At 37.3% G+C, this 25,793-nt stretch overlaps 1 protein-coding gene across 4 annotated transcripts in view; it reads left to right on the top strand.

The window, feature by feature from the left end:
* Ctnna3 (catenin alpha 3) overlaps positions 1 to 25,793 on the top strand; it is a 1,278,003-nt gene that overhangs the window by 1,209,078 nt on the left and 43,132 nt on the right. For all 4 annotated transcript variants that reach the window (XM_075980084.1, XM_075980083.1, XM_075980082.1 and 1 more), the window contains exons 16-17: positions 11,866 to 11,971; positions 24,175 to 24,309. In XM_075980084.1, the coding sequence (XP_075836199.1) occupies positions 11,866 to 11,971; positions 24,175 to 24,309 (241 nt within the window). The remainder of the gene's footprint in view (positions 1 to 11,865; positions 11,972 to 24,174; positions 24,310 to 25,793) is intronic.

The raw sequence follows: 25,793 nt of genomic DNA, 5'->3' as shown, positions 1-25,793 counted from the left end.
TCTTAAAATCAGAGAGATCTGCCTGCTTTTGCCTCCAGAATACTAACATTAGAGGCATGAGCTATTATGCCCAGCTTATTCAATCCCTTTGTAATTAATGTATGTGCTTTATGATATACTGACCTCACCACCTCAACGGGATACACATGTGGGTTGTAAAAGTTAAAAATGAGACATTCACTCATTCCCTAACAAAATAGACTAAGTAAAGCCCTCCCTGCCCCAGGAAAGCAGTTTGGCTAAAATCACAAATGTTTTTCTGCTTCTAGAACAAAACTTCACTGGAAAAAAGGAATGCTTTGGGATGCAGGCTGCTAGCATAAGAATATCGTCAAGTTGAGCACAGTACTACAAATATCCTAATTTCAGATTTCAGGAAAATGTCATCTTTTGCTTTTGGAATGGGGGACTTATTTAGCACCAGTGTGTAAGCAACTGATAGAAGCTTTTTGAATTTTGCTCTGATAAAGTCAAAGGGATTCCTATTTTACTCAGAGTACTATTCCTGACATTTCCTGTTTGTTTCCTCTAAATGACCCCACTCCACTGAGATGGATGCTTTATGACACAGTGCACGTTCTCAAAGCAGAACTCCTAGAATTGGAAGAACATTTCCAGGCAACAGACAAGGGCAATCATCTCAATTGACTTTTGAGTGCTCACAGCCCATCAAATTTTTAAAAGAATGCTGGCAAAACTCTGAAACCAATTTTCAGAAAGAGTAAACTGAATGAAACAAACCTCAAGAGCAAGAGAATGGTTGTTCTGGGTACCCATATGGCCTGACATCCTGATCTGTGGCGCAGGCAGGATCACACAACAGTGTCTCTCATGAAATAAAGAGCAGAAATAATAGGAAGAAAGGAACAAGGGAGGCAGGGAGGGCCATAGACTTCTTACTTCTGGAAGATGAACCTGGCTTTTCTGTTGACGACAAGTCTCCCATCCTCAGCCTTGACTATGCTATGGAACTTACTGTGGATAGAGTCATATTGGAATATGCAGACCATGTAGTTGAGATCAGTAAAGAGGTCATTGCTGGCAACAATATTCACTTTGCCACAGTTGAAGGAAATCCTGGTAACCATGTACCAGATACAGCAAAATCTGTTTACTCTGACCTTCATCATTGAATCTCAGTGATGAGGTTCACACATTACAAAAGGATACAGTGGTCTCTAGAACCCAGAGGAGCAGACGGTGGCATAATATCCATTAGGCTGCCCAGAACATCATCTCTGCATCCAGTGGTGCTGCCGAGGCTCTGGAACAACACCGGCCTTAAATGGGAAGCTCACTGACATAACCTTCCCTGTTCCTATCTTTAAGATGTCCATCATGGATATGACATGCTAATATGAACTATATAACCCAAGAGTCTACTTGGTTTTCATATTTTGGGGGAATAATCTAAAACCAACAGACTTTTCACAAACTCTGACTGACCATGCAAGAATAATGCAAATAATCTTTCAGGGAGCCTCCAGCCGATTGAGAGAAAAAGGAAGAATGGGAGGCTTTTGAAATAGAAAGAATGGAGAAAAGAATAAACGAAAAAAGAAAATCTGTATATATCGCACATCTGAATGCACAACCATAATAAACATCTGGATCGCACATCCGGAATGAACATCTGGGGACACACCTGGAACGACAGCTGGTTCGCACATCTGGAAATGAACATCTGCTACACATCTGGAAATAAACATCTCGAATGACATCCGGGAACACATCTGGAATGACATCGGATGTGCGGTCCAGATGTTCAGTTCCAGATGTGCGATCCAGATGGCTTTCCATGCTTCTTTCCAGATGTGCGATCCAGATGTCATTCCAGATGTTTCCCCCCAGATGTGCAAACCAGATGTTCATTCCAGATATGCGATACAGATCACACATCTGGAAATAAACATCTGCCACACATCTGGAAATGACATCTGGAAATAAACATATGGAACGACATCTGGATCGCATATCTGGAATGAACATCTGGTTTGCACATCTGGGGGAAACATCTGGAATGACTCTGGATCGCACATCTGGAAAGAAGCATGGAAAGCCAACTGGATCGCACATCTGGAACTGAACATCTGGACTGCACATCCGGAATGAACATCTGGTTTGCACATCTGGGACACATTTGGAAAGACATCTGGTTCGCACATCTGGAAATGAACATCTGCCACACATCTGGGGATGAACATCTGGAATGACATCTGAGTCGCACATCTGGAAATGAACATCTGGAACAAACATCTGCTTCGCACATCTGGAACACATCTGGAATGAAATCTGGATCGCACATCTGGAAATGAACATCTGGAATGAACATCTGGTTTGCACATCTGGAACACATCTGGAATGACATCTGGATCACACATCTGGAAATGAACACCTGGAATGAACATCTGGAATGACATCTGGTTTGCACATCTGGAAATGAACATCTGCCACACATCTGGGGACGAACATCTGTAATGACATCTGGATCACACATCTGGAAATGAACATCTGGAATGAACATCTGGAGTGAACATCTGGTTTGCACATCTGGAACACATCTGGAATGACATCTGGTTTGCACATCTGGAAATGAACATCTGCCACACATCTGGGGCCGAACATCTGGAATGACATCTGGATCGCACATCTGGAAATGAACATCTGGACCGCACATCTGGAAATAACATCTGGGTCGCACATCTGGGTCACACATCTGAAAATTAAAGAATAGCCAGTGCTCTTAACCTCTGAGACATCTCTCCAGCCCCACATCAGACTCTTGAGGCAGCCCTGTAACCTTCTGTTAATTGTAATAGCTCTTGACTAAGTCAGTGGCCCCTCACCTTTTTGTTTCCTCATCTAGACCTAAGCTGATCAATGCTGAGTCCACTTTTAAGAGGAAAAGGAGGGACTCCCCAGTCAGAGTGGGTGATTGTATGTACAGTAGACCGGCTTTGATCAATGAGCACACTCAGAGTAATATTTGAGAACAAATCTTTTCTCACCTCTGCACATTACTCTGAGAATTATTACTTTGAGAAAAGATTTGTTCTCAAATGTTAGAGCTGAGCACAGATTTCCCATTATCTGAAAAGATACCCATGAATAATGACTTAAAGTTCTTTGGTGAAAGTAAGGGAGGCACAGTAGGGTGTCTTGTCTCTGCGGTAGGGAACGTACAGAAAGTTTTCCTTATTATTTCTCACCACTCACTGACTTGAAGGACATCATTGAGAAGCCACTCTACACTGGATTTCACATCATCAGCAACCATCTGCTACAAGGCATATTTTTAAGCATTTCTAACTATGACATTATTTCTAAGGGAGCCCTCCAACTGTGCAGTGGGTATCACTTCCGGATGTGTTACCGGAAGGATACTTTCATCTCCCATGAAACCCAAAGAACAAAGGGGTACATGTAGTAATCACCTGAAAATTTTTCTTCATCTCTCCCTGAATGAACTCCCTTCTTGCCATATTGCTATGAGTTATATTTTGAGGGAATCTGATTGGCAGCAAGAATCACGAGTAGCACCAGGACAATAGACAGTCATGACACAGTTAAGATAATGTATTGGGAAGAAGAGTACCCAACACACGCGATGTGTCCCTGGATAATCCCATTTGCCTGTGACTCCTGGGTGCCACCTCCATCACCTGTGTTGTTGTCAAAACCAAGAAAAGACCATAAGTAGATAGCAACAACTGATTATAATAGGGAGTAACTTTCACTAACATTGAGAAAAATACTAGTCAAGTTAGAAAAGAATAAACCCTTAAAGAAGCATCTCCTAGAAGCCCATAGGATGGATGATTATAAAAAAAACTTGCAATCAAGTGGCTTTCTCACAGAAGGCAATTCTGACTTCCTGGTGGTGACTCTTAAGGATGATGACAGGCTTGAGGATGAACACCCAAAAACTCTGCCTCCTAGTACCCAGAACCTGTGACTATCATCTTCAAAGAAGATGCAAAGAAACTTTGCAGAAGGCATTTTGTTAAAGTCTGTGTGATGAAACAATTATCTGAGTAGTTTCATATTGCTTGGATCGTTACAGGAGGGAGTAGGCAGAGAACGGAGTAGATTATTATGTTGCATCAAGCTTATCAGTGGGATTCTGGTCCAGAAGGGCACATGTGTTGAGAACACCTAGGATGGTACCTTGTGTTGTGCTCCAGAGTACTACCAACTTGCCCACCTTGTCACTCAGTTTAAAGTTCTCTGGACTCATCTTTTGGAGAAAGGTGAAAGAACTTTGAACTTCTAAGAACCTATTCTCGAGCCGGGCGGTGGTGGCGCACGCCTGTAATCCCAGCACTTGGGAGGCAGAGACAGGCGGATCTCTGTGAGTTGGAGTTCGAGGCCAGCCTGGTCTACCAAGGAAGTTCCAGGACGGGCTCCAAAGCTACAGAGAAACCCTGTCTTGAAAAACCAAAAAAAAAAAAAAAAAAAAAAAAAGAACCTATTCTCCATTTAACAGGGCACAGGTAATGTCTAACAGCAGAACATGCACAATGTGTGCCTATAAAAACACTTAAAATATAAATAAATAAATAAATAAATAAATAAATAATTGGTGGGACTCAAAACCCTCCCAGCTCCTCCCAGCAGTACCGTGTGTAAGACTGAGTAAAATCTTAAGCATCTAGAACATGATAACCACAGAGTGAACTTTATTATTCAAAGTATTTTCAGTACAAATTTAACAAAACAATCACAGGGAAATATAGAAAATTTTTTTTGCATTAAGAAAAATATCCAGTTACGTTTTTTTTGTGTGAATTACCTTGTCTCATTCACAATTTGAAACTAAATAAGCTTTGCTAAAGGATCCCTTCCTTTCAGCTGTACTTTTGCCCCTTACCGTAAGAGTTTAGATGTGCTCATTCAATTGTGTCATTTTCCCCACCACCAAATTTACTTTTTCTGGGATCTAATATAATGCTAAGAGTTGAAGGGATATTGGAGAATTGAAGGCAATGAGGAAAAAAAGGGACTTACGTGTGTCTCAATTTTATAAAAATTTGTTTGTGGATTTTAGTAATGGAATCTCTACAGCCTATATCCACACTCTCTCTGTCTCTCTTCTCTCTGTCTCTTCCCTCTCTGTCTCTGTTTCACTCTGCTCTCTGCTATCTCTCTCCTCTGTCTTTCCTCTCTGTCTCTTTCCTCTCTGTCTCTCTTCTCTCTGTCTCTTCCCTCTGTCTCTGTTTCACTCTACTCTCTCCTATCTCTCTCCTCTGTCTTTCCTCTCTGTCTCTTGTCTTTCTGTCTCTTCACTTCTCTGCCTTTCACTCTCCTTTGTGTCTTTCCTCTTGTTCTCTCTGTCTTCTCTCTGTCTCTAACACACACACACACACACACACACACACACACACACACACACACACACACACGTTGTTGACTGAGCCTTCTGTCCTGCCAAGTCCCACAGTTGTTCAGTCTCAAAAAAAAAAATACAGAAGTCTACATTAATTATAAACTGATTGGACTATTAGCTGAGGCTTCTTATTAACTCTTATAATTTATATTAGCCCATAATTCTTGTCTGTGTTAGCCACGTGGCTTGGTATCTTTTTTGGAGAGGCATTCACATCCTGCTTGCTCTGTGTCTGGACGACAGCTGCAGACTGACTCATTCTTCTTCCCAGTATTCTCCTGTTCTCCTTGCTCTGCCTCTACTTCTTGCCTGGTCACTGCACATTTACTTCCTGCCTGGCTACTGGACAATCAGCGTTTATTTCAAGTACAAGTGACAGGGTACACACCATTGTCCCACAGCACTATCTCCTCTGGCATCTGCACATGCGACACATATCGGCATGTAATTGTGGTCTCTGCTCTGCCTGTAATTACATCCAGAGCAACTTTTACCACTGTCTAAGCTTATATTTCTGTTACTTGCTATGTTTTAGGAAAAGTAATACACCAGTTTCTAAAAGAAGATGCTACTCTACATGACATAAATTTAAATCCTATTGTTCATACTTTGAAGCTAAATAAGTGATTTAAAACAGATTTAACATTTCTCTCCCTCAGTTTAAAGCCATTGGGTATTGTCCTTGTTAGTATTAATTGTCAACTTGACACAGGCTAGAGTGACCTACAAAGAAAGTAACTGAGGAATTTCCTTATCAGATTGATCTGTGGGAGTGTCTATGAGATATATTTTTGGCTGTTAGTTAATGTAGGGGTATCCAGCCAACTATAGGAGGCAACGTTCCTTAGGCAAGTGATCCTGGGCTTTGTAAGAAACCTAGTTACCATGAGTCTGTGACTGAGCCAGCAAATTGTTGTTTTTTTCATGGTTTCTGTTAAAAAGTTATTGCTTTTGTTCTTGCCCTGACTTTTTTCAACAATGGACCTGCAATTATAAGCTGTAAAACACTTTCCACCCGTAATTTGATTTTGGTCAGGCTTTCATATCACAGGCACAGGAAATAAATTACTCATTACTTTCCTTGCTGTTGTCACTAAATTCCTGACAGAACCTGAAGGGTTTAATTTGGCTGGTGGTTTCATAGACTACAGCCTATCAATACGGGTGCATGGAAATTGGTGAAGCCTAATGGTGGTGATGGGATCTTGTGGGAATATATCACACCCTGGAAAACCAGACAGTAGAGAGCCAGAATGGAACATGATACTCTGACTCTTCAGCACTTACCCATAGTGACCTAAAGTCATACAACTAGGATCTATGTCAACCCCCTAAGGCAATGCTTCCAAAAATGCAAATGTGTATGCCAGTGGGAAAAAATTTTCACTTTGAAAATGACTGAATAAAGTGTCATTCGTTAAAAAAAAATTCACTTTGAAATAACAGAGCAGGGATAATAATTATAAAGTAATGTATATGGAGTTTTGAATTGAATGCAGAAAACAATAAATATGTTCATTACCATTGGAAATATATTATTATGCATTTCATCTTCATATGTGTAAAGAAAATATTGATACCAAAGGAAAAGAGGATTGAGCAGCAAAGTCTGGGTCTCATACATGCAAATCTATATCAAAGATATAGAGACTGCAAAATGTAAACAATATAATTTTCTGCTTAATTGGTAGCACAAAATACCAAATCATTTCAATGATATTCTTTTTCTCTGCAAACAGAAGATTAGATGATTCAACACTAGTTTCACTAAACCTGAACTCTGAGTAGTAGAACTCATGGGTTCATAGTCTCTATATTGTTTATTGAAACCAAAGAGAAAGAAAGAAAGGGCTAAGATTGTGATGGGCTGAGAACATAATAATGGTAGAAGTGGACAGGATATGTTTGTTGAACTAGAAAATCAACTTTTCAAAGAACTTTTTTTCATTCACCTAAATCTGTGCTGTCTGCATTTCATTGAGTTTTTCTCATTAGATCTTCTGTCATGATTTAAAACTTTTAATTTTATTCATAATCGGATATGCATATGTATCTATGAATGAGTGTTTGTGTATATGCAAGTGCATGTGTGTGTCATTATGAGTGCAGCACTCAAGTGTGTGTGTGTGCAGGTAATCATATGCCACAGCACATGTATGGTGATAATGTTGGTGTCAGCCTTTATCTTCTAGCATGACTGAGACAGGGGCCTCTCTCGTTCACTTACATTGGCCACATGCTAGTGAGCCCTGGTTTCTGGTGATTCTTCTATGTCAGCTTCTCCTTTCTCCATAGGAATGATTGAATTTATACAGGATTAGCTTTATGTGGGTTCTCCTGATTCATACTGAGGTCTTCATGTGTACAACAAACATGTATTTTTACATTTTTGACAGATGAATTGTATACAACAAGATTTTCTTTAAAAGTATATATTGTGGGAGAGAAACAAGCAAGTACCATCACATAGTCATTGGGAATCCCTCTTCCTCATTGCCTTCCATGTTGGATTATGGATAATTATTTTGATCACTTTGTATTAAAAAAAACTACTGGCCTCTAATTTTTTAAAAATACTTGCAGATATTTCACTTTCTCCCCACTCTTACCCTGAATGTCTTTCTTTGTGAGACCTAACTCTGTGATTTAAGGCACAGTTCCTTGACAAGAAATCACGAGGGTCCATTACGAACAGGAATGCAGCAGACAACCTCTCTTTTCATCCCCCGATTTGAAAGCCTTCATTACATAGCATGTTTCAGGCTGAGAACGTTCAAAATTTGTCATAGTTTCAGTGATTGCAACTTGGCTTGGAAGCGTGACATGATAAGGAATCATTTGCAAAATGTGTATTTTCTTTGGCACTTAGAGAGACGCTTCCTAGGCAGTACATCTAATTAAGAGTGAGGGGAAAGGAGTAATCATGGTTTGTCATCATGTGTTACCATTGCATGAAGGTATACCAAAACTTATTGTGACTTTTAAGATCATGGTCTCATAGCAAGGCTTGTATTTGGAGCTAGAAGAAATTGCTTCTTTATTAGCCTAGGGTTTTCTTACAGGGGCATACCTTATTTGCAGATAAGGGTCCATTAGGTCCATTCTGTACAGATAACTCTTTGTGCATTGTTTAAGCGGCAAGAGGCTTGGTTGTTCTGCTTAGAAACAACCTTTGTCCATTGCTTAAGACCTTGAAAATTGATGCATTGTCTTTTGGGAGCGAAGACAGCTTTATTTAAGTTTAACTTTCTCTGGAGAGGCATAGAGATAATGAAATGCAATTCCTTCCGTGAGCATAACCATGTACATAACTTCCAGTCATCCCTGATGCATAGAGCAAATTTGATAAGAGCAGTTCAAACATTGAAGCAATTAATGTTGATTTTTCTCTTAAGTTGCAAAGAAGCCCATGTCAGCAGTAAAGGCGTGGGAGGATAACCATTTCTGAGGCCAGCTTTTCATCGTGTCACATGGACTGGTATTTTTAAGTTTTTCCTGTTTCATTTTAGAGAAATTTTTTCTTATGCTGGTTTGGAGAGCCACTATGAAGGAGGGAAGATAAAAAGGCTTTTGGGGTGTGTACACGGGGGACACACACATTGTGGTGTGCAGCTCACAGGTGCAGAAGTCTTAGGTTGCTTATCAGAGCATGAAGCAACTGTGCTCTTTAATCACTGTATAGAACCATGCTTCTGTATTAATTTGTTTCTTATTTCTGTGATAAAGACCATAATCAAGGAGCCTGAAGAGAAAAGAGACTTTTGGCTTCCACTTCCCAATCACAGTCCATCATTGTGGGAAGCCAAGGCAGGAACACAAGAAAAGTAGGACCCTGGAGGCAGGAACATAGACCATGGAGGAAAGAGACTTGCTGACTTGCTCCCACAGCTTGCTCTGTTTGCTTTCTTATAAGAGCCAACACCGTGTGCCTAGGGATGACACCACCTATGGAGGACAGGACTCTTACCAATCATTACCAAAGAATGTGCTCTGTAGACTTGCCTACAGGCCAATTTGATAAAGATTTTTCTCACCTGGAGTTTCTTCTTCCCAGACGAAGGGCCATGTTAACACAGAACTAGCCAGTCCATCTTCTGAGTGAGCAAATATATTTCTCCAACATCTCTGTCGAGTTTTGCACTTTTGTTTCTACTGTTACATTCAAGCTAAGGTGGAACTAAAACATAGAGAAAGATATCCTCTCCTCATCTGTAGCCATCCTAACTTGCCTAGTCAAAGCATTCCTCTTCTTGCCCTTCCTATCTTTCTATTAACTCTCACATTGCTCATTACCCCCCTCCCCACTTTTCTAGAGCATCAAAGAATAATCAACCTTGTGAATCACACCTTGGGGGCTCATTGTCTTCTAGAGACAGGGATCACAATCCAAACTCTGTGTCTTGGTGCTCAGCAGGGTTGGGAAGTGAATGGGGAGTGATAGTGGATATTACAGCTACCTCTGCTCAGGTTGTCTTTCCTCTGTTTTTCCAGATAATAAGAAAGAGGAAGGCATCTCTCTTTTAAATCCCAGTTTAGGTGTACACACCTCCTGTGGCCAGTGAAATGGTAGAAATTTGGTGGTACCTGATTTATGTTACAGCAATATGTATAGACAAATATCTGCTTTCCTCCACCTCCTCCTGGGTCAAGCTCATCACTTACCAAAGAAACAAATGGAATCCTGTAGAAATCATTATTCTTATCTAATTACCCTCTGAGATCATGGCAGCATTCTTATTTTTATACAGTGCTATCATGAGCCAAAGTTGTCTTAAAGTTGTAACACATTTTATTTTGCAATTCATACTTTACTTTATGGCTAGGGCATGTTGAAGAAATAAACTTAGGTAATCGTTAGAAAGTCAATATGTGTTGAATGCTACCCCTATCCCTGAAGTCAAGGAAACAGAGATTGGTTCCAGTCAGTAGGGAGCAGGGATTTTGTTGTTGTTTTATCTTTTGCTGCTTTGTTTTGTTTTGGAAACAGTCCAAATTATGTGAATGCAGGTTTGTACTCAAAAACTGGTATACTACTGCATTTATTTTGTTTTGTTTTGTTTTACCCCAGGAGAAGAAATCTATGTAAAAACATAAAAGTAGATTTAGAGAAAAATGAGAGGAAATAGAAAACCATATGGGCATGAATGAGCAAACAGTGTTCTCAAGACTCATTCACTTCCTAGTATGCTCTGAGCTTGGAACCGCAGGCTCCTTACCTATGTCACATCCTTCTTTCTATATGCCCAGATTATAACTTGAAAGTGATAGAAATCACGAGTGGACAGCGGTGAGCAAAAGATGGGAAGCCTTACAGAGGCTGCCAGGACGCTACTCTGCAGCTGGTGTCTTCTCTTTCTGATGAAGATGGGCACACAACATGGCCTTTGTGCAACAATTGATTTTATAATATAGCTCTGTTGAAAACGAGAAAGAATGGATTATCGTTTGAGCACACCTTTTGATTTTATAATACATCTTTATTGAAAACAAGAAAGGATGGATTATCCTTTGAGAGAAGCAGAGAGCACACCTTTTCAGAATTCCTGATGAATTGTTCCCACACTCAAAACTCATTTTGGTCTGGGAAAAGAAAATCATCGGATTCACTGCAGCAGAACTGACAATGTTCTCCTTTGAAGAACTAGCGGAGCAAGTGGACTCACTTAGGTCAGACTTGGGGTGTCTATTCTTTAAAGCGCGTTAGCACACAGTGGGGTCTACAAAGAGAAAAAATTTAATTTAAACTGCAATGCTGAAGTCCTACATTACACATTTCTCAGGTCAGATCTATATTTGAATTAATGATAGAGAAGAGATTATGTGATAAAAAACAAAATGAAATAGCTGAAAAATATACAAGATGGATTTAAGAGAAAAATTGTGAGTAGCCTGGCTTCTCACAATGCAAGGTTGAATGTATATCCTCTGTATAAATGATCTTTGCATTAGAATATTTGGGTCCACCAAGGTATCACTAAACTGAGCTTTATTATAATCAAACAAAGCTCAGTAGCTCAATGCTATTCATCTTCTTTGTATTATTATTATATGAATTTTAATACCATAGATTTTAATTTTAGGTTCAAGAATAAAATTAAGTAGGCTTTGGGCTTAACCAATAGCAAAACACATAAGTATATTTGCTACTTCTTTGATTTGTAAATCTTTTACTTATGTGAGCCTAAATGTCAGTTGCATTTTTGTAGAGGACCCAAGTTCAGTCCCCAGATCTTAGAGTGGCTAACAATAGCATATATATAATTCCAGACTCCAGATCCAGGGAAACCAATCAATGCCCTCTCTTGGTCTCTGCAGATCCCAACACACACACACACACACACACACACACACACACACACACACACATCTTAAAAGTGAAAATAAAAATAAACTGTGTATCTGCTGACATGTATACATTAATTCTGTTATATCTTTTTATATATGAACCACCAAAACTAATATGCATTATTTATTTTCAGGGGAAAAGGACCACTGAAGCATACCACTGATGTCATCTATGCAGCTAAAATGATATCAGAGTCCGGATCAAGGATGGATGTCCTCGCTCGGCAGATTGCTAACCAGGTGAGCTACTTACGAACAGGCAGGAGGGAAGACGTTGCCGTTGGCTCTCTTCTGCTGGATCATTACCTAGAGTAAATCTGGGTGGCTTTTTTTTTTAACTTATTGACTATGTTTGCTTTCTATATCAGAGTTTTAAAAATTTATAACATTGTAATTATGCAACTTGGAGACAATAAATTCTAAGAAATTGTAACTAGCTTTACAGAAGACATATATTTATTTGGCTTTAAAGAGTCTCTATTTTATAAATCAACTGTATCAGATTGAAATGAATTAACTATTCTTAATTGGCTGGAGTAGCACAACAGGTATTGCTCTTTTCCTTGATGTTGTTGATGAGTTCACAGTTTTTCTCCAAAATGGTAGGTTTTTGAGGTTAGCACTTCACAGAATTATTAGAACAATAAAGTAGAGTTGTCAGTTGTAAGAGGTGTATAGCCCTTGGGCAGACTGGTGTTTCTCCACACCTTTGTTCTTTTCCTTGAGCTTCTCATAGCTTAAAAAGAATTTCTAAGCAGTACCTATATTATAAAGTTATCTGTACTGTGAAAAATTAATATTTCACACAGGGTATAATATGAAAACATTATATTTGTCATTATATTTAACTTCATAATAAATATTTCTTTTAAGGGTAATTACTACATATGTTAGGTTCATATATTAAAAAAACTTTATTGAGACGCTTTTTAGTATGATTGTTGTTGTCCCATCTCTCTGTTTATCCATACTCTGTTGGAACATGAGAAAATTTATTCTCATAGATAACGTATTGGTGGTACAATGGAAAACAAACAAGTAAGGGAAGATGCTACCAGAGAAAACTATGCTTAAAGTCTTGAGTGGGCATTGCTTATCAATACCTTGCTACTTTTAACATAATAAATGTTTTATTTAATCTGTTGTTTGAAGTTGGTAGAACATTGATCATCTGAAAGCCCAGAAGTAGGCATGACACTCAGATAGTTTTAGATTTCAGAAGACTTGAGATTTCTGAATTTCGGAGTAAAGATTCTCAACAGGTTAAGTCTATGTACATTTTCCAAAAATTTAAAAATATCCCAAATTAAAGTATTTTTTCCAAGCATTTCTACTCAGAGTTACTGACACATCACTTAATATTCACTAAAAATGAATCCAATGATCTTGAAATTCAGATTTTCCTAATCTAGTAAATAAATGAATCCCATCCTTGCCTATATGTTTCGTTTATATTTTAGAATTGAGTTGCATTTACTTTCATGAGGGAGACTAAATAATGGTGGAAAAATTAAACCATATTAGTTTAGCCAGATTTACAGGTACTAAGATACCTTTAAGTACTGAATATCACCTTGCTTTGTTCTCCTGTTTGTTGGAGAGTGTATAACTATAAACGGTCAAAAACATCAATTTTAAGTCTTTCTGCTATCTTTTATTCTTTAACTTGACCAGATCACTGTAGAGCAGATCTTTGATACAGTTTTTAATATTATTTTAATTACATGGGAGGGAGGAAAACATCATCCTACTTCTATGCAGCATTGATATTTTCCATGATACTTAAAAAGCAGCCATTGACTAGTGAGAAATTATGGACAGCAATCCTCTGAATTTTCATATTGTGGCGTCGAATAGTTTTCTGTTCTAAGTAAATGAGACTCTGAACAATCCACACTTGGAATTAAGAATCTGATGAAGATGATTTAGTGCGCATCCCAGGAGCTCATCCATGAATGTTCACTTGTTTGTTAATAGAAACAAGCACATGCACACACAAGCACACACACACACAGACATATTTTAGACTTCAAATAATTAAAACCATATGGAGAACACAATTGGTAGAATAATGAAAGCTAGTCAGTTTCTAGTGCTTGTAAATATTGTGAAAGGTTTTTCTGGTGGTGTTGGTTACTATTTTATTCAATATAGAATTTTAAAATTTTGACAACTTTTATGATACTTTCTAGTCTTGTTATTTTTATTTTCTAATGGACCATCAAAATGTCAATTAGCAATTTTTAATTATGAATTATATAAAGCTAAAATTTAATCTTTTATTGTTATATTAAATCATAATATAGACATAGTCTTAGATTAATTTAGCTTCATTCTATTTAGTATAATATTTATCTATAGAGAGAATGGTCTGAATCAATGTAATTGAAGCCTCTAAATCTTCATGCCTGGCAATTTTATTCACCTTTTCCATTCTTATTTTTTTCTCTGAATAGAGAATTGTTACAGATATACTAGACACAATTCATAAATTGTTGTTACCTAGTTAAGAACTGAAAACCTCATTAGCTAGTTTCCAATTGTAAATATGTGGTTATTTAATAGTAAGTTATGAATTATAGATTAATAATTTGAAAATTTGTTCAAATATCATTATACATCTCATTTAAAATTTTAAAATTCAAAAAATTTATTTTTATGTATCATATGATATAGGACCTCCTACTAATGCCCTTACTTAACCTTACTTACATCCATCACACAACATTTCTTGAACTTTAAAATGAAGTTGAGATGTTGTGGTATCTTTACCCTGCCTTTCAGCACAGCACAACTCTGGTACCAATACTGCATGCATCACATAGTATATTTCCAAAAGGGAGGATATTTTTGGCCACTCCAATTCTTGAACAATTTGAAAAAGACTAATAGTATAGCAATCTGGAGAATAGTGACACAAGGCCAGGCTTCCTGAACCTAGGTGCATATGTTTTTAATTCCTATAAACGATGCAGATACCGTAAATTAGATGATACAACCAACACTTTATGAGGCAGGGAAATACAGAACTTGTGTAGGTGCTGATGCAATGTACCCTCAAGTAGGAAGGAAAGAACAGAAACACAAGTGATATATACAAAATATGGAGAGACCTGGTAATGTGTCTATTATCTGCCTGCCACTTCCTTGTAACTGTCAAAACAAATACGTCTAGGTTGTTGAGTGACTACTCCTACTCGATCATGGCTACAATTAAAATCAATCATAGTGTTAAAAATATTGACAATGATAATTCAAGAATGTTAGCACTATAAAACTATATATATATATATGTGTTTGAAATCATGAGCAATTCATTTAACTAGATCAGATTAATCTACAAGTGTAATTTATATAGTTATTTACCAGATATTGTTGGTGGATTTCCTTATTTGTGATTATTCTATATTGATGGTATGAACTAAGGATTTCACTATAATAAACTACACTAGAAATTAAATTCTAGAACCTTCATTAAATCATAATTACATACCCCTTACAAATGTAATTCCCAGATGTGCCCTGTGAGAGTATGTGTGCTTTGATGCTGTTTTCTTTCTGAAATTTATGTGAAGTGCAGATGTTGATGCTGAATTCTGTCTGCGAGATTAATGAGCTCTCGCTTCATGAAAGTAAATGCCTAAGGCTCCTCAGGAATCCACCAGGACAGACACTGACAATGGGATCTGGGTGTACTCGCCAAGTGACAGTCAGTTCTTATCGAAGGAATCCTCTTGCATCATTTCCCCTTTAACGTTTCTTTGTCAGTTTTGCATCGAAGCAATGGCATAGACACTTTGAGAGTAACCATTCAACTTTCCTCCTTTCCTTCGAAACCGTGACCCTAAGAACCAAAGGGCAAGATGTTCTGAGCATTGTGGGGTTATTTTGTTAATGTCAGTTAAAAGTAATGATAAGAAAACTTTCTCCCTATAACTGCTTGCCTGCCTATAAGTAAAACAATAGCTTCTGGGAAGAGGCTAGGAGAATCATTGTTTTTCAAAGGCTACTGGTATGCTTCCCATGTTCCAGTTAGGCGAGTGTACACTTATGCACACATGGGAAGCACTAATTTGAGTTAGTAGCTTCCAGAACTAATTTTAAAAGAAAACATTAAATAAGGCAGGAATGTTAGAAAGATATGAAGGAAGTTGAAGGAAAGAAATGGGTGAGGGATGTGATCGTATTTCATAGTATACTTGCATGAAATTCTTTGGAACAAAGGAAAATAACAATAATAAAAATTCTAAATAGCTGGATTTTATCTGAATTAGATTTCCACCACCCTTTCTACATTCTGATTTTATGTGCAAGATAATACCCTCTGCAAGTTTGTGCCAACCCAAGTAATTCCTCAATGTATAAATTTCAGGCATCAGGGAAGAGGGCGCTATTTTGAATTGTAATCAATTATTAAGGAAACTTGCTTTTTGAGTTTCTCACAGAAGTCATCATAAAACTTAGAAGTAGGTTAGACCAGTTATTAATATGCAGTGCAGTTATTAATGAAAAGGATTGCTGTAGATGGACACATCTTGGCACCTAGTTTTTTTTTTTTAATCAATGTTCAGGGTCTATGGTCTTGAAACCAACTTAAAATTAAAACAAACCGACAGACAAAAAAATAACACATGTATTTACAAAGTTTTTAAATACAAACAAACAAAGAAGCAAAGCGTTTGATTGTGGGTGGGGCTTGATTACTGTTTCAGAAGTTTAGTCCATAGTCATCATGGTGGGGAGAACGGCACAGGCAGACTTGGTGCTGGAGATGAAACTGGGAGTTCTATACCTGAACTGCAGGGAGCAGGAAGAAAGGTTGTAGGGCTTTGTTAGAGCTTTTGATACCCCAAAGCCCACCCTCAACGACACACTTCCTCCAACAGAGCCACACCTACTCCAAGGCCATGCCAGATAATCCCTTTCAAGTAACATCACTCCCTAATGTCCAGGCATTGGAATGTATGAATTTGGCGGGGGGGGGCATTCCTATTCAAACCACCACACATGCAGTATGATCTCTCAAATGTCACTTAGGTTTAGGTGTTCTTGCCTTGTCTCTTACTCTTCCCTTCCCTCTTCCTATCCATTTGATCCTCTCGTTACAGTCTCTCATGCCCTTCATACCCATTCATCCATAATGTTCATTCTATTTTTTATTCTGAGGGAGATCTTTGCACCCACGCTGGCTCTTTATACCTAACCTCTGTGGTTATATGGATCGTATTCAGCATATTGAAGACTTAATGACTAGCATCTCTATATAATTAAATACATTCCAGATTTGTTCTTTGGTGTCTACGTTACTTCATCGAGGATGATTGCTTTTCTAGCTCCGTCCATTGCCCTCAAAATCTTGTGATAATCATTTAAAAAAGAAAAAATAGCTTTTACCATCAAAATCTCAATGAATACCACAAAAAAAAAAAACCTAGAATCAACTAACCTAGCCTCATAGGGGCTCACATAGTCTGAACTGACAACCAGGGAGCCTGTAGGTGACTTACCTAGACACGTGTCATATATGTTAAAGTTGTATAGTTTGGTCCTCTACTGAGACTCTTGACAGTGGAAGCATGAGCTGTCTTGGCTCTATTGCTGACTTTTGGTACCCTATTCCTCATACTGGGTCACCTTGCCCAGACTTAACACTTCGGGAGGTGCCTAGTCTTACCACAACTTGATATATCATGTTTTATTGATACCCTTAGGAGAAATGCCCCTTTCTAAACAGAAACAGAAGAGGAGTGAATTGGGAATGGGTTACAATAGGGGGGTTATAGACGGGACTGGGAGTGAAAACTGAGGCTAGTATATAAAATAAATAAATTTATTTAAAAATAAATAAAAGATCATTCTCAAATTTGGGTAGATAATTTTTCTAAATATGGGTTTAGAACTATTAAAACAGTTTAGATTTGCATAAATAGGAATATTCAACGAAATGGGTGTGCCATTTGTGCTGATTTGATCATTATACACTGTTTTATAGAAATTATAATGCCGAGTGCTTCAAATATGCACAAATATTAAAGTAAATCAAAAACCTTAGAAAGGCTTTTTCAATGTCAGCAACAGGCTTTAACACATTCTAGAGCATGAGAATTTACCTGTTAGACTGATTTGATTCTTTGGATGAAAAAAAAGCAACTGATTTCCAACAAGATAGAAAAGATTTTTATCAAATCTGTAAATAAAAGATGAATCTGGGTCAAGCTGCTAGCAACTACAGAAGTTCATTTCAAACCCTATACCCATCTTATCATCCTTTTCTTAATAGAATTCTCTAGCCTGCCAGCCTACCCCTGAGAGAGTCTCATGAAAAAGATTGAAGATTTTCTTTAAATGTGTTAAACGTGAGAGTCTGTATCGTTGGTTATTGGTTTGAGAATAAAAGCAGTTATCAAATGGAGATCGTTTCTGTATTAGGGATGGGAGCTTATATCCATCCATTTCCCCTCTCAGCACTGGAACTTCATGGGCTTAGACTGTGCAGGATCTGTGTACATAGTGACACAGTCTCTGTGAGTTCATATATGTCTCAGTCCTGTTGTGATCAGCAGGCCTTGCTTCCAGGTCTCTTCAACTCCCATTGACTCTTACAATCTTTCTATCCTCTCTTCTCCAGAATTCCCTGAGCCTTTAGGGGAAATTTTGATGAAGATATTCCATTTAGATGAGTGTTCTAAGGGTCTCTCACTCTCTGCATATTTTCTGGCTGTGGGTCTCGGAATTTGTTCTGATCTCCTGACAAAAGAAGATTCTATGATGATGGCTGAGCAACTCACTGATCTAGCAGAATGTCCTTAGCAATAATTTTATTGCTACATTCCTTAGCAGAATAGTAGTATTTGGTTTTACCTATTTATTCTCAGATTCTTGGCTACCCACATAGGTAGTGTTGGCATGGGTTTCATCCGATGTATTGGGCCTTAATTCCAATCAGCTAGTAATTGGTTACTTCCACAACTTTTGTGCCAATATTGCACAAGCATACTTTCAGGCAGGATGGTATTATAGATGGAAGGTTTTGTAGTTTAGCTGGTGTTTACCTTTCTCTTCTAGTAGTATGTGGGGTACCTTTAAGAACCATGAACACTAGTCAGTATTGGGTAAAGGCTCTGGGAAGGCACCGGTTCCCCTTTTCTGCATGCAGTCTAGGCGGTGTCTTGAGCAATAGGACCTTGCCACCAGTTTACAAAGATCAACCTGCTATCTGCCCGGCTTATCCTCCCATTTCAGGCCCCATGTTCCTCACGCCCATCCATACATACTGTTTATTCTGATTCCCATTTCTAAGAAGAGTCTTCCAGCCACTTCCCCCCAGATCTTTACTTTATACCTAACCACTTATATGGCTTGTAGCCAGCTTGTTTAAGACTTAACAACTAGAATCTTCATATAATCAAATAATACATTGTCTTTTGGTGTCTAAGTTGACTCACAAAAGACAATTTTTTTTCTAGCTCCATCCATTTACCTGAAATTTTTGTGATAATTGCTTAAAATGAAAACCTTAGTTTGTACCATCAAAATGTTAATGGATGTGCAAATCAGACTTAAAGGCAGACCACATAGCCAGCAGTAGATGGCCAGCACAAACGAACTCAATCATAATTTTTGGAGGACTTTTTTTTTCTTTCATTCTTCTTAAAAATTTTGTTTGTTTATCTGTTTATTTATTTATTTATTTTATTTCCAGTTGCAATTTCCCCTTCTTCCTCTCCTCCAAACCTTCCCGCCACCTTCTTTCTGTTCCTACCCCTAATCCACACCAGCATATCTGTTCAGGATAGGGAACATTTCCCATGGAAATCAACAAAACATGACATATCGTAAGACTAGGCATCTCCTCTCCTATTAGGGTTTGAAATGGCTACCCAGTGGTATGGGATAATGTTCTTGTACACTGTAAAGATTTATCACTTGTATTAGCTTAATAAAAAGCTTATTGGCTGCAACCGGACTAAGAGAATTCTAGGAAGAGGAAAGGCAGAGAGTCAGTCATAAGTCAGACACAGAAGAAGCAAGATGAAAATGCCTTGCTGAGGAAAAGATGCCAAGCCACATGGCTAAACATGTTAAGCTGTGGGTCTGCATCTGTTTCCATCAGTTGGTGGATGAACCCTCTCTGTTGAGATTTGGGATAGGCACCCTCTATGTGTATAAATAACATCAGACATCATTACATTGTCTTTTTTTATCCTTCATGTGTGTTTGGTTCTATCCTAGGTCTCTGGGTCATGCAGCCTGTGGGACCTGGCTCTCCTGGCGGTGTTTGTGAGAGGCTTAGTCTCCTGGCATGTTTTTTAGGCTATTCTAGCCATTGGCCACTTCCTCAGCCTCTAGGCTATACTAACCCCAGCATATCCCATAGGCAGTACAGACTGTAGGTTGAAGACTTTTGTAGCTGGGTTGTTTTCCCACTTCCTCTGCTTGAAATCTTGCCTGGTCACAGGAGATGACCAGTTCTGGCTATGTATCCACTATTAATACGAGTCTTAGCTGGCGTCGTACTTAAAGCTGTCTGGGAGAGTTCCTTGAACCAGGTTTTTATTTGATCCCAAAATACTCCCCCTTTCCAGCAGCCTCTTTCAATACTTTCTCTCTCTGTGACCCCCGGCCTGATTACTCATTTTCCCATCTGTACCTGCCCACAGTCCACCCAGGAGATCTCTTCTGTTTCCCATTCTCAGGGAGAGGACTTTTTTAACCTTACATAATTTTCTTATATATTATGGCTTCAAATTTTGTTTTTATGTGATTGCAAATGTATGTGTGTGTATCTCGGTTTGTGTTTCTTCTGCTTTTTTTTTATTTAGCTCTTTTTTGTCTTTGCTGTTTCTTTTGCCCTATTTTTGTTTGTTTCTGTTATTTTCTTTCATTAATTTTAGATCCCTATTCGTATCCTGTTGAGAAGGGGAGAAAGAAAGGTGGATATTTGAGTGGTGGGGATATGGAAAGGATCGGGGGGGGGACATTTTTAGAGGCCTGTTTGTATCCTAATAAGAGAAAGAAAGGGTGTAGATTTAGATGGGTAGGGATGTGAGGAGGACCTGGGAGGAGTTGGAGGAAGGGAACCATAATTAAAATATATTGTATAAAAACCTTTTCTCAATAAAAAGAGATGCAAATCAGTAGTTACAATGTAAATTTCATCAGGAATTTTATAACCGTGAAAGAACAGATTCACAGTAATTAAATTTATAATTTAAAATAAAAGGCTAACTTAAGAAGCTCTTTTATAAATCAAGTGGCAATTTAGTTCTACATACAGTGATATCTGTAAGAAGAGTGACATTGTTTCTGGCAAGAGAGGTAAGGTTGAAGTCTCCATATTGTTTAAATTCCTTCTCCACTGCTACTTATTAATTGGCAAGGAAACTGCCGCTTTTTGGCTAGGTTTCTGCTTTTGTTGATTAACATTATAGTGGATCCATGGATTTATGCAGGTGTCTATACAACTGCCATATAATGGAAGAGTTATACAGGGAATATACCTACATGATAGATAAATCACCATCTATACCAGGACTGCCATAGGTTCTGACCATAAGAGAAAAGAATAAAGAGAAAGATCTTCAATAAGTAAAATCAAAAGTGTTTTGAAGGAGTGCTGTGTAGAAAAGATAATTGTTCATCCATATGAATGAGTCAGAGAAAACGAAACCCTCAAACTATTTCTAGAGTTTAGTTTGGAGATCTTCCCAATGGCATTATCTAGGTCTGTCTGACGTGCTCTGATACGAAACATCATGCTTTTGAAAGACCAGGTGCGGTGCCTCACGTGGAGGAAGTCTCTAGTGAGTACGCACTTCCTGTCATGATGAAACAGTTGGGGAACACACCCTTCTTCATAAGAAGAAGTCACCTGTGTCTCAGAGTTTGATTACCTAGAGTGATACCATGCCAATTATTTAGAGTAGCATCCTGCAGGCAGGAAAATCTATGTGAGAATTGGCTACCATCGTTCCCCAGCTTCTGTTTTTCTTTTTTCTTCTTTCTCTTCTGCTCTTTGTTCTTTCTTGCTTCCTTTTATCAAACTTCAATTAAGTCCTCACTAATAAGTTTGTAGACTACTGTTAACTCCCTATTCAAAACACACATATACACAAATACCAAACAATACAAAACAAAACACTTTTATCTCAACTCCTTTTACCATCCGTCTAATATCTTTGTGGCTGATGATCCTGTTCCACCAAGCTTTGTATGTGTTTATTTCTGTCTTATGGGTGAATAATGTTTTTGCAGAGGAATATATTTAATTCATTTATTGATTAATATTAATTTTGAGTACAAGTTTCCATGGCCTCATCTTGTACATCTGACTTAGAGATGTGTGAACCAAAGTATTTAACAGTGTGAAATAGAATAACCTTCTCAGGTATTTCCCAACCATGTCTCATTTTAGTTACAAAATAGTTATCCATCTGCGCACATGAGTTCTGTACCCACCAATTCAGTCACTTCTCATTGAGTTTGTTATAGGTGAAACTTTGATGGTATATGTGTATTGTTCACACACTGTCTTTCTTTCCTGCTATTAAATTTTCCAAGCAATACGATGTCCCAAATATTTATATACTATTTAAACTTTATTAATTATTTATATGCACTATAGATATATTTAAAGTTTACCAGAAGAGTGTGTTTAAGTTATGCACACATACTTTCCATTTTATTTAAGATGAACTAAGTGATTTTGGATTTTGGTATCCATATATGTCCTGGGACCTCTCCTCAGTAGATAGTGGAAGGTGATTGCAGTAGATGAATTCAAATATTTATGAGAGATATTTCTGGTCTATCATCTGACAGTCTTGCATTTATCTATTTATGGATGGCGGGCATGACTTACATGCTACAATATACATGTGGAGGTCAGAGGTTAAATCACAGGAATCGGATCTCTTCTTTTACCTTGTGAGTTCTAGAAATTGAACTCTGGTCATCAGATTTGGTGGCAAGCATCCTAACTACTGAACCATCACACTGGTGGCCATTCATCCTACCTTTTAATTTGTATAATTCAATTTAAAGATTTTTAATATCATTGTATTATTATGGGAATAATGTGTATTTATTTCAAGACAAATGTAATATATGAAGAAAGTAGAGACAACTGATTGTATTATATCCATTATCATTTTTATATAATTCCTTTTCAGTATGGTTAAAAATTTCACATTTGATCCAATTTAGCTGAAGTGATGCATACAGTTTTAAATCCAAAGGTTTTAACTTTTCATCACTGAACATTATTCTCCCATATAATTTGAAAACATTTTAAGTATTTTATTGTATATTATTTTATTTAGGCATATTGTTTGTGTAATTGAATGTCATACATAATCTGTAGGTACCTGAGGAAGCAGGAAGGGAGTTTCACGTCCCTTAAAACACTAGGTAAAGGTGGTTGTGCGACCTGGCATAGGTTCTAAGACTTGTCTGAATTCTCTGCAAGAGCAACAGGCACTCTAAACCACTGAGCCTTTCTCCAGCTTCTGAAAATACATTGAAATGGTACAGTGTTACAGTATTTAGACAGAAATATATATCTCCTCTTTCTACTATGTTGTATTATTTCTGATTTTCATATTTCAAGTATTGTAGCAATAAATTTCTTTGGTCATGAGTTTCTGCTTGCATATCTAAGTTCTTATGAAAAGTTACTAAAAATAGAATTAAAGTGAGGAACAAACTTAAGCCTATAACTTCATGGGGAAGACAGCAGGAGGACTCACCTTTATCCTGAGACATTTGCCATGGTATAGCAACATATAGAACTATTTTCATAGGAGTTCCTTATAGAAAATTAATCACCAAGGGGAACTGGATTTGAAAAAGAGTTTTGTTATTCCCTTAAAAACATGAGTTTTCTGCTTCTTACCTGCATTGAATCTGCATATATCATCTCAAGTAGAAATAATTTCCTTTTTCTGCCCCAGTAAGAGCATTTAAAGCAGAAAATAATACAGCTTAAGATGCCTTGTTGTGGATTTTGTTTCTTCACACAAATATCATAGGGAAGAGAGTAAAAAAAAAACTCCGCATTTCATAGTATATTCTTGTAGTGATTCCTATAAATACTCTCATGGTGATGAGATAATTGCAAATTACTATTTCTTCCTGTCTACATAATCTGAAGGCTGCTAAACTTGTAATAGATTGAAGGCAGCTCTTTATGTATTTCTTCATATCTGTACATTCCTATAGTAAGTACTTGGTCTAACCCCAGACACTACACCTGAAGAACAAAGAAGTTGTTTCAACAAAAGTTTTCCAAAGAAGTGTATGAGACTATACCTAGGCTGGCATAAGAAATGAGGCTGGTGCAAAACTGCTGCCCTATGTGGTATCCATGGTGTGTGTATTTCCCCACTGGGATGTACCTCTTCTTTATTGTGATATTCCTACTTTTATCTCTGTTATACTTGCAGTGCCCAGATCCACCGTGCAAACAGGACTTGCTGGCTTATCTGGAACAGATTAAATTCTACTCCCACCAGCTGAAAATCTGCAGTCAAGTTAAAGCTGAGATCCAAAACCTGGGGGGCGAGCTCATCATGTCAGCCGTGAGTACTCTGCCTGTCACTTGCACCATTGCACACAGAAGATGCCACCACCATCTCTCAGATGAATTTAGCATAGGACAAGCTTGCTCACAGTTAGTATAAATTGCTTGTACTGTAAATGTAGTTATAAAAAAGGAAAGGTTATCATTAGGGACAGAGAGAAAAAACTAATCATTATTGATTATTTATCTCTGATCTAAGTTTTAGCCCAGTCATTGCCATTACAATCACTTTCCAGGTTTCTTTTTAAAATGTTAAAATGTTTTTTTTTTTTACTCCAGAGATTAAAAAATATATAGCTTTTGGATACTATCTGAATAGGAAATTTATGGGCATATAGAACAGTTTTTAGACCTTATAAAGAATACAGAGGGAACTTTAAATTGAGCTCTGGAAGATTTTAAGATAAATGTAAAATTATATATTATTTCAGTTATTTTATTGTTATAAATTTTTATTTTCTACATATTTATTTTTATAACAAATAAATTCTGGTTCTGAGATTAAAAATTCTCATGTATAATTTTTGATATAGAATATTATAAATATTTTGCATTAGAGGAACTTGAATAAATTTTTCAGTGGCCTTGAGTTTCAAGATACTTTTAAATTGCCATGGTAGAAATAATGTCTGGTGGTTTTTGCTCATCTTTTAATAACATTGATCATTTCTCTAGAGCAAGTACAGTAATAAAATAATATTTGATATCTATTTTGGATTCAGTTATCAGTGACTTTGAGAAGGACATGGACCAAGATTATAAATTTAAGATAAAGTATGATGAACATTTTAGAAAGCCATATTGCTAGTACCCTTTTAAAAACTGTACCAGTTTGCTTCTGCATTAGCAGAATCTCATCCTTCTATATCCCAACATGGAACTTTCTCTTAATGAATTGATGTTCTTGAAGGAAATTAAGTTACATAAAAAGGAAAGGTTATCATCAGGGGCAGAGAGAGGAAGCTAATCATTATTGATTATCTCTCGGTGGCCTGAGTTTTAGCCCAATCATTACAATCACATTCTAGGGGATATTTATTGAATTGCTTTGTTTTCTTTAATATCTGAAGCAATGCAATACAGAAAGGTTAAATAGCTTCTCTGGGGTCATGCAAGTAAATGTCAAAGTTGGGGTTTCCCGTCAAAGACCTCTGTGTTTTCTCTTTTGGTGTTCAGCATTGAATTTATGAAAAAAAAATTGAGACTTGCAAGGCAAGAGTGAATTATTCAGAAAAAAAATTGGTAGGATTTTTCTCTTGTTTTTTATTTTTGCAAAGGTCAGGGAAGGAAATAAAGATTTATGTCTGTGATATACAAATTTTAGAAAAGAACATAGATGGAAATCAAGGCTTATGAACTTTCACTTTTCAAAAAAATATATTTTATTAGGACACAATCAATATAAGCTTTAATAGCATGTCTACATAGAAATATACACATATCCATGGGTACATATATATACTACAGACAGAATTATACAGT

The sequence above is a fragment of the Microtus pennsylvanicus genome, chromosome 7 (genome assembly GCF_037038515.1).
Source record: "Microtus pennsylvanicus isolate mMicPen1 chromosome 7, mMicPen1.hap1, whole genome shotgun sequence".
Taxonomy (NCBI): domain Eukaryota; kingdom Metazoa; phylum Chordata; class Mammalia; order Rodentia; family Cricetidae; genus Microtus; species Microtus pennsylvanicus.
This window is presented reverse-complemented; position numbering and strand designations above follow the sequence as displayed.